This window comes from Brassica oleracea, unplaced genomic scaffold, assembly GCF_000695525.1.
Source record: "Brassica oleracea var. oleracea cultivar TO1000 unplaced genomic scaffold, BOL UnpScaffold01179, whole genome shotgun sequence".
NCBI classification, from domain to species: Eukaryota; Viridiplantae; Streptophyta; class Magnoliopsida; order Brassicales; family Brassicaceae; genus Brassica; species Brassica oleracea.
In genome coordinates this window covers 5,627-16,503 of record NW_013617735.1, presented here as the reverse complement: position 1 = coordinate 16,503, position 10,877 = coordinate 5,627, and the positions used below count along the sequence as shown (strand labels likewise).

Sequence of the window (10,877 nt, the reverse complement as noted above, 5' to 3'; positions counted from 1 at the left end):
GGAGCAAATGTTGGTGTAGGAGTTGGAGCAGGAGGCGGTGCAGGAGGAGGAGCTGGTGGTGGTCTAGCGGGTGGAGGAGGAGTCGGCGGTGGTGTAGGAGGCGGAGCAAATGTTGGTGTAGGAGTTGGAGCTGGAGGTGGTGCAGGAGGAGGAGCTGGTGGTGGTGGTGGTGGTGGCATTGGTAACCGAAGACATTAAATCGGAAAGGGCAGTGACTTAACAATTTGGTACTCCATGCACGTTACTTCCATGCATGCTTAATATTAGTAATGAATAAAACAAGTCTTTCGTTGTGTTGTTGAGCATGACTCGTCTTTTAATGGCTTTATATCTTTCGTATGTTGTAATGCTTTCTGTTTTTGTTATACCGTTGATTATGTCTCTGGAATCTTCTGTTTCGTTGTAAACTTTGATGTTCACTAAACTTTTTATAATACAAGTAGTTGCAAAAAAATATATAATAGTAATAAAACAAGTCTGTAAAGGAAATCGATTGTAGTCCTTTAGACTTGCAATGGATCCCAAGCTCCTTAGAGCAACATTATTGATAGGACCAAATTGTGTGTCTTTAGGTTATTTTATTTTTATTTTTATTTTTATGTTAAGAGACAAAGGTAAGGACAGTTGCCAAAAATGTAAATTATTGATAGGACTTTTTGTTGTCTCTTAGTGAATTAATTATTTATTTTAATAGGAAATGAGATATATAAAAGATAAGTTTAAAATAAAACATATAACATTAAAATTGAAAACATAAGAAAATTACAAAGTTGCAAAAAAAAAAAATTACAAAGATCATAAATAAAAGCAAACAAACATTTTTGTCAATTCATAAAAACTTAAAAATTATATGTTATTTGGAAGATGTCCAAATTTAGCCCATATATTTTCAATCAAATCATTTTTTAATTGTTGATGGGCTTTTGCATTTCGAAGTCTCGTTCGACGATCATTTGTGGTGTCGAGATTGTCGTGATTTGTAGGCATCCCGGCGGAAAATGTATGCTCCACATCTTTTTCTTGTTGAAATTCAAAAACGTTATACTGAGTGAATGACTCTCGTTCATCTTCGACAATCATATTATGGAGTATGATACATGCTCTCATAATATTTGCTATTTTGTCTTTATCCCATAACTTAGATGGATTTTTGACAACGGCAAATCTAGCTTGCAGGACTCCAAAGGCACGTTCAACATCTTTTCGCACAGCTTCTTGGGTTTTAACAAATAATGAAATTTTTTCACCTTGGGGTAGTCGGATAGATTGAATAAAAGTCGCCCATTTCGGATAAGTACCATCCGTGAGATAATAAGCCAAATGATACTCCGTTCTGTTGACACAAAAATTTACTTGTGGCGTTATTCCATTAATAATGTCATCGAAAACAGGTGATCTATCAAGAATATTAAGATCGTTCATAGTACCTGGAACTCCAAAAAAAACGTGTCATATCCCGAGGTCATATGAAGCTACCGCCTCCAACACAATTGTTGGTTTTTCGGTTCCTCGTGAATACATTTCTTTCCAAGCGGTGGGGCAATTCTTCCACTCCCAGTGCATACAGTCGATGCTTCCAACCATCCCCGGAAATCCACGTTGTTCCCCAATATGGAGTAGTTTTTCCAGCTCCTCCAGTGAATGCTTCCAATCATCCCCGGAAATTCACGTTCCTCGTTCTCATATAGAAGTCTTTGCAGATCCTCCGGTGTGGGATGTCGTAGGTATTCATCGCCAAACAAGCTGATTATTCCGGCGGTAAAATTGTGCAAACATTTTCGAGCAGTTGTTTCAGCAAGTTGGACATATTCGTCAACTGTATCAGCCCCACCACCATATGCCAATTGACGAATTGCTGCAGTACATTTTTGGAGGGGTGATAAACTAGACCGTCCGGCTGCATGTTGTGTTGGTTGAAAATACGGTACTTCTGTGGAGAGACGATGCACAATACACATGAACAATGATTTGTTCATTCGAAACCGTCGCCTGAATAAATTGTGAGTATATGTTGGAGTGTCGCTAAAATAATCATTCCAAAGCTTCTCGTGGCCTTCTTCCTGGTTTCTGTCGATAAAAATACGTTTTTTCGCTCTTTTGGTTCTGGAAAAAGACCAGGGTTTTCAAAAAAATCATCAAATATGTTATTAAAATCATCATCATCATCTTTGTGGTAATAATAATGGGAAGAAGAAGCCTTTTAAATTTTTAAAAAGAGAGAAAATGTTTTTAAAGTGAGCATATCAGACTTCCCTTGACCATTATTCATTTTAGCTTTAGCAGCTTTTACACCTTCAGGCCGGATGTCTTGATCACCAACAGTGGTGCTTGAAGTTTGGGAACCTGTCTCACCAGTTTTTCTCTTTGAACTGCTAGTGGATTTAGGAGTGTTAAGGTTAAGCCATTTCTGTTCATACCTCAACACACACCACACATGCTCAAGATTAAACTTCGTGTTGTGATCAGAGTAGAAGATGGCATGAGCCACCTTGAGAACATCACTTTCATTCTGACCAGAACTGATTTGTCTTTCTGCTGCCGCATATGCGCCACAGAACTTGTTCACTAGATCATTGATTTTGTGTCACCTCTGCTTACAATGGAGATGCTCTCTTGTTTCACCACCCTCTCTAGTATGAGGACTTGCTGCGACATATTCGCCTACTCGTTTCCAAAAAGTCCCTGACTTTTGTTCATTCCCAACGACTGCATCCTTAGATGTGTTCAGCCACCCACTGATTAGAACCTCGTCATCGGCTGGGGTCCATTTCCTTCTCTCCTTACGGTCCACTGGTGTGTCTTCACGTAGAGTTCCAGCGTCGGTTTGTTGTGAACTGAATGGAGAAAAACTTTCATAAGGAAAGTTTTGACTGTTAAGAAGGCCCATATAACTAGATGACTGACTATATGGATCCATAGCTATTAGAACAGGGAGGAAATTATAGAAGAGAAACCGGAGAGGAGGGGATTTCGCAAACAAGAGAGAAAGAAGATGGTGGAGATATATGATACAATGAAGGATGGTTGGGGTTTAATAGGTGAAACTCTAAGAAGTAATAAGTTACAACCATAAACTCTAAGAAGTAATGACCGAACCATAAACTACCAAAGTAATGACCGAACCATAAACTACCAAAGTAATTACCGAACCATAAACTCTGAGAAGTAATGACCGAACCATAAACTAGAAGTTATTACACATTACACAACCAAAGCTAACAAGTAATTAAATATCAGTTTACTTTTCGCAAGTAACAAGCTCTTTGTACTAATTCTATCAGAAGAAATCATGAATCCCTAAAGCTACCGTAAGCATACACGCATGAACAATTCTGTTTTTGTAATCAAGCTCTTTTGCTAATGAATCTACGCATTGGCTTTATCACTGTAATCCCTAAAACTACCCCAAGTATAGCATTACTAATGAATCTACAGATTTACTCGAAAGAATTCACAAATCAGAAATTTAGCATTAAATCCAAGCATACAATCAGAAACAAATTAGGAACCATCACAAACACGAAGCATCACAAACACGAAGCATCGTCACAACAAAAACAAATCAAACCCAGAGACGGAGATAGATCAACTCATTAAATCCTCTATATCGCAAAACGGAAGACAGAGAAGAAACACATACCTGGTTTCGATTGGATTGGCGGACAAGCTTTGGATGAAAGGAGAGATCGTCGTTGATTGAGCTATAGAGCGGTGTGGCTGAAATCGCCGTCGAGAGAGAGAGAGAGAATAGGGAGACGCCGAGAATGATTTCCAAACCGAAACTTGTTTTCCCCTACAAACACGAAGCATGCAATGAAATCGTCACAACAAAAACCAATCAAACCCACATATAGATCGACTTTTAAATCGCAAAACAGAGGACAAACAAGGAGCACATACCTCGTCTAGATTCGATTCGGCGGAGAAGCTTTGGATTACACGAGTGATCGGTGTCGATTGAGAGATCGATTGAGCGAACACGAAGCGGAGTCATCGAAATCGCCGTCGAAAGAAAGAGAATAGGGAGACAAGACCAACATTATTTCGAGACCGAACCTCGTGTTTCTCCTACCGCTTCGGTTTTCCTATCACACGATGACACGTGCTCCTTAAGGATGTCGTCGAAAACTTCTTATTTAACCCACGTCTCTCTTTTTTCTCCTTATTTTTCATTTATTTTTCGGCTCCTTTTCAATAAGGACGACGTTAGCATACGTCGATAATGTTGGTCTTATACTATAGACTAGCACAGATAAGATTATATAAATATTTTAATATTAAAACTTTCAATGAATTTTCAAAAACATTTATAAATTATAAACTTATTAAAGATTTCACATTGAAAATTTTGTTATCGATGATTTAAATATTCAGTTATAAAACGATATGAATGATCATAGAAGTGTATGATTATAAATTCTCATTTAATAAATGACTATATAAAATATACTATTCTTAGAAAAATAGGTTGGTCCATCTTAACTTACATTATATTTTTTATTAAACTAACTATCGAATATTCGAATTGATAAATAATCTACCAAATATTGTTTTTGCACTTTCCTTAATTAGAAGCTACGAAATTACTTAATATGATTAACGTATATATGAAAATTAATTATTATGCATAATAAATATTTGATAACAATTTTGGTATCTTAGTTCTTTTTTTAATTTTATATTATTAAAAGATATTAAAAATCACATTAAATATATAATAAAAAACATTTATATTTTTTTATATGTTATATTTTGATTTTTTCAAAACGTCTATAAATTATTAGAAATTTGAAGATCACCACTCTTAAAATTTTGTGATCAATAGATTATTTTTTTTGTTATAATAAGTTACAAATGATCATAAAATTGTATTAATATGAACTTTTATTTAATATTATAAGAAGATACACATGATTTTAAAACTATATGAGTAAAAAATATCATTTAATAATAAAACATATATATATATATATAGATTAAACTATATACCATAAGATTATATAAATATTTTAATATTAAAACTTTCAATGAATTTTCAAAAACATTTATAAATTATAAACTTATTAAAGATTTCACATTGAAAATTTTGTTATCGATGATTTAAATATTCAGTTATAAAACGATATGAATGATCATAGAAGTGTATGATTATAAATTCTCATTTAATAAATGACTATATAAAATATACTATTCTTAAAAAAATAGGTTGGTCCATCTTAACTTACATTATATTTTTTATTAAACTAACTATCGAATATTCGAATTGATATATAATCTACCAAATATTGTTTTTGCACTTTCCTTAATTAGAAGCTACGAAATTACCTAATATGATTAACGTATATATGAAAATTAATTATTATGAATAATAAATATTTGATAACAATTTTGGTATCTTAGTTCTTTTTTTTAATTTTATATTATTAAAAAATATTTATAAAATCACATTAAATATATAATAAAAACATTTATATTTTTTCTTATATGTTATATTTTGAATTTTTCAAAACGTCTATATATTATTAGAAATTTGAAGATTCTTACTCTGAAAATTTTGTGATCAATAGATTATTTTTTTTGTTATAATAAGTTACAAATGATCATAAAATATAACGCATATGAATTTTTATTTAATAAATATTCAAACTAAATAATATAAATATACTAATGATTTAAAGCAACCAGATTGGCTGATCAATTTAGTTGTCCAGTTGAAATCTTTCAAAAGTATGTGAAAGACTAAAATCAAAGTAAATATGGATTTATAATAGTAGTTATATTTTACTAACCAAAATACCGAAAAAAACTGAACCGAATCGAAACCAACCCGATATCTGGATTGAACACCCCTAATCCAGATGAAGCCAAACTATTGTTTCATTCTCCAAAATATAATAAAAATAATAACTTAATTCCGCGCAAGGCGCGGATCTTATCCTAGTATATATATATATAGCAACTTTAGTTTTTACGTTCAGAGTCAAAACACGTCTTCTGACCTTTGACCCCTCTTACTCAGAGACTCTTTTTATTGGCCTCTTATTAGAAGTTCGAACTAGTCTACATGTTAGTGAACTATGAAGTAATCACAAGCTTAAAAACCTAAACATAAACAGAACTAGGTTTTTGACCCGCGATTACAAAACGCGGATATATTTTTTGTTGATAATTTCTATAAAAAATATATAAACTTATTTGTTTTTATTATATAGAACATAATTTGAAACTTTGTAAAATAGTGAGATGTAAATATTTTAACTATAATTTTTTTCTAAATATATTAAATATAAGTTTTTTTTAATTTTGCAAGACTTTATATTATACCAAATCGTTTAAATATAGTGTTTTTGTATTTAAGCCGGATCTGCAATGAACCAGTAAATCACTAAATCTAATGACGTGTAGAAATCTATTTAAATTTTATTGAAAACTTCATTAGCTAAAAACTGATAAAATCTGGTAAAAATACTTGAAACCCATCATTAACCCGCAAACTGACACAGTTGTTAATTTGAACATGATTTACTATTAATTTATTTTTTATCGATAATATATAAGAAATTATATTTTTGTCTATTTTAAATATTTTTGACTTGCACACGTCATCTTTTTAAAAAAAGTTTATTTTTTTTTAAAAGTAAAAGTTTATGATAGAAGATTTTTTTTTGGCCACTGAACAATAGAAGACATTTTATGGGTACGATTTTGCAAAAGTAGTGTTGATGGAACACTATCTATAAAAATAGTTTATTTTTTCCACGGCAGTATATTAAATATTTAAAAAATCTAGTTGTTACCGATTTTGAGAAAGCAAATAGCGTGATATACCGAACATTTGCTCAAATTTAATTATGGAACAACTTCTCGGGTCTATTTTCTTGCCTTTAATCTCGGCTGATATATTTTGATATTTATTGATTTTTTAAAAATTGGGAAAGTTTATAATTAATTGTATGTTATTAATATCATAAATTAATTCATGTGAAATCATACCTAAATATATTGTATCTAGTTATCAATTTAAAGATGTTTGAAAATGAATATCAGATATCATAAGTAGGTGAAATTGTGTAAAAGTTGTTAGGGATCAAAATACATTATATATTTGATTTATAATGTACCATAAAGAGGTACATTGATTTACAAAAGTTGTTATGGATCTAACACAATTCTTGGTCAAATCTAATTTATAAAATACCATAAAATAGATTAATTTATGATTTTTAGTATAAGAATCAGGGTTTACGGTATAGAAAATGGTTTGACATCAAACACTGCATAAATATGAGTTTCAAAAAATATGGTACGACTCATATAAAAGTCAAAAAAGAATGTCATCTGTTTAGTCGACTTACAATCTACTATTTTAGACATGAAAAATTATGTTAATTATAAGCATAGGCATAACTATGTAGTCATATTTAGTAACATATTGACATAACCATATAATGTTAATGTAAATTATGTTGCTAAACGTTTGGAATATGTACGTGTAAAAAATGAGTTCTTAGATTCATGTGACACCTAGAGAAAATATAATAGGTTAGAACAAATAATTGAGAAAATATAACAGGTTAGATCCGATAAAGAACATTTAAATCTAAGAACTCATTTTTTAATCAGAAAGTAAAGCATGGTAAACAATAAACAAAGATGCATTATTGGGTTCGCCCCTCCAGGGTAAACCTACATATTTACCAATCAATAAAAATTTATTATTTTATATTTATTATCTTAAAAATAAAATATTATCAAATTATATTATGCTTTTAAAATAAAAAAGCAAAAATAAATAAAAAATAGTAATAGTTGCAAAAAAAAAATTAAATATTTTTATCGCCATCAGCAAAACACTAAACCCTAAATCCTAAACCCTAAACTGTAAACCCTTGAATAAACCATAGATCCTTGGATAATTCTTAAACCCTAAATCAAAACACTAAATACTAAATCTTAAAAACACTAAACCCTTAATTCTAACCCTTAAACCCTTGGATAAACCATAAACCTTAGGGTTTATGGTTTATCCAAGGGTTAAGAATTTAGTGTTTAGTATTTAGGATTTAGTGTTTTGCCAACGACGTTAAAAATATTTAAAAAAATTATCTTTTTTTTAGCAACTACTACTATTTTCCAGTTCAAAAAAAAAAAACTACTCCTATTTTTTATTTATTTTTATTCAATGATATAGGGATTACGATTAAGGGTTTAGAGTTTTTAAGATTTAGTGTTTAGTGCTTTTGATTTAGGGTTTAAGATTTATCCAAAGGTTTAGAGTTTACCCAAAAGTTTAAGATTTAGAGTTTATTGTTTTGCTGACAGTGTTAAAAATATTTTTTTTTAAAATATTTTTTTTTTGCAATTTTTGCTATTTTTTATTTATTTTATGTTTTTATTTTAAAAACATAATATAATTTGATAATATTTTGGTTTTTTCTTTAAATACTAAATATGAAATAACAAATTCGTATTGGTCAGTGAACCTACAAGTTAACCTCTGGGGTGAACTCAAGAATAAATCATAAACAAATTTTTATTGGTCGGTAAACCTAAATTTTTATTCTATGGGGTGAAACCTAGAATAACTAATAAACAAGAATAACTCAATAATGTCCTCGTCGCCTTTACCACACCCAAGCTCTCTGGCTCTTGTTCATCACCTGTAACACCCTTCCGCCTTTATCTGCAAAACTTGCTTCAGATCTAAGTATGGCTACTCGTGTGTGGGGGGCTCCACACTTATCCTTGTGGCAAGATCTGAAACTTCAACACTGCATCCAAGCCCTTTGGTCCATGGTCTTCACTCGTCATTCTCTGGCTTGTTCAAGTGCTCTGATTTCAACTGTAGATCTGTCTTCCGATGTGTACGACTTCTTTCTCGGCAACCAGATATGGAATCACGACGCTCTGTCTCCACCTCCATTCCAACAGCTCTTTCTTTGCCGGTCATCTCTTCTGCTCCGGTGAAGACACGTTCCCTTCTCAGACCTGTATCACCAGCCATACCATTCTGCTTCTCTGTAGACATGATCTGTTAGCCTCTTCGGCTCTGGACTCTCACCAGAAAATCCGCTTGCAGCTGCACATACCTATGAATGCTCATTCTATCGAAGCTTACTAGACTTCACTGACCATCGGCTCGGCGTTGGGTCTGTCAAATCTCCTTGGCTCCACTACGGTAATGCTGGAGTGGGAGTTTTCTGCCTGAACTCAATGCTTACTCTCTTGGAATCTATTGTTAAGCCCATCTATCTATCCGATGTGAATATGAAAAGCTCAGAAGTACGTGTCTCTTTCTTTGGTGCAATCTTTGGAGTTAACTCCAAATTTCTAAGCAAAGTTCATCATCAACGTCCGACTCCAACAAGTGCTAGTATCAAACCAAGTTCATATTAGGTTGGAGTCTCTTAAAGCTTGAAGATTGTAGTACCTTAGTCTTTTTTTCTTTCAAAATGGCTAGCAAAACTTCATCATGCTGGAGCCATGAGAGATCCTTTTCCATCTTCCTCCTCTTTGTGGGAGTGAAAAGTTCCATCAAAATTCCTCATGTGAGGTACTTTTCTTTTGGCTTCAAAGCCAAGAAACTTCGTCGATTTCCTTACAGCTTGTTGCCTTGTGTAATGGTTCGTTTGGGACTAAAAGGTACAACGAGACTCATCCAAATGAGAATCGATCGAGGTATCGTGACGGTGACTATTTCCACGGTTGAAGATTTTGAAGGACAATTTAATCTCTTTGTGAGTTTGCTCGTGTGTGGTACCTTTAGAATCTCTTTCAACTTATTATCAAACTTGTCTAAGTTTGTGTCTCTATATCTTCATGGCCTTGTTTATAAAATTTCCATTAGACCTGCACATCGAGTTTTTGATGTTGCTCTTATCTTTGTATCAGGTTAAGATTATGAATGAAAAATAGTTGTGTTAAAAAAAAGTCTTATACAAATAAGTGTTACCAAGTATCTCGAAGTCTTACTAAAGTTGGTATACCATTATCAATTTTACTATATGTTACTTAGTTACATAAACAAACAAGTTTAACTAAGTTAAACAACCGCTAAAACAAGTTTTATCAAGTCTTATGAGTGAGTTACATATGGAACCACATTTGTGTTTTCTTACATGTACAAACACATTGACCTGGATGAACACTTTTTGCTAGGACAAAATTGTCCTTTTTGTAAATGGACTCGGTCACCTGGTTAAAAAAAAGTAATAATGAAACTAATAATTGTTGTTTGGTTGATGAAAATAGGTTTATGGATAATTGAGTTTAATTTTGGACCCTTAGATAAAAAATCAAAAGTATTTCATCCAATTGTTAAAAATAAAAATATAAATAATTGGGCGATGTAAGTTTATAAATTAATGAATTTAATTATTGTTCGTTTGATCGTGCATAACAAGTTAAAACGAAGAAAGTAAAAAAGTTTGATTTACGTTATTTTTTACTTTTTCAATTCCTGTTTATATTTGATTTATCTTTATTTCATATTCAGTTTTCACTCCCCTTCTTTCATCGTAATAATTATAACTAGGTGACCGGCCCGCACCCTGTGCGGACATAAGAAAATTCAAAATATGGAATAAATATTATATAGTTTTTAGAAGTAACAGCTTTTACAACATAATACCATCGTCTTTGGGAGAATTCATCAGCCATGAAAAAAAACTGGTAGTCAATATTTAAGATGGACGAGAGGGAACAAAGTAATATCAGTATGAAGAGGCAGATATTGTGTGTATGTATAATTGCAACGTCACAAAATATTTTGTGTGTTTAAGAAGATATTTTCATTAAAAAAATAGAATAAATAGTGTATAGTTTTAGAAGTAACAGATTTTATATTATCATTAATTAGAATTTTATTGTATATGTGT

General features: G+C 31.8%; 2 protein-coding genes across 2 annotated transcripts in view; one reads left to right on the top strand and one right to left on the bottom strand.

Moving 5' to 3' along the window:
* Positions 1 to 198, top strand: part of LOC106321030 (glycine-rich cell wall structural protein-like) — a 1,557-nt gene extending 1,359 nt beyond the window's left edge. The window contains exon 2 of the mRNA XM_013759354.1: positions 20 to 198. Coding sequence (XP_013614808.1) covers positions 20 to 198 — 179 coding nt within the window. The remainder of the gene's footprint in view (positions 1 to 19) is intronic.
* Positions 199 to 1,418: 1,220 nt separating this feature from the next.
* LOC106321029 (glutathione S-transferase T3-like) lies at positions 1,419 to 2,917 on the bottom strand. The gene is made up of 4 exons (XM_013759353.1): positions 2,599 to 2,917; positions 2,260 to 2,535; positions 1,566 to 1,855; positions 1,419 to 1,427 (listed from the first exon to the last, which is right to left on the bottom strand). Exons 1-4 carry the CDS (start codon positions 2,915 to 2,917, stop codon positions 1,419 to 1,421), a joined length of 894 nt encoding a protein of 297 aa, XP_013614807.1.
* Positions 2,918 to 10,877: the final 7,960 nt, after the last annotated feature.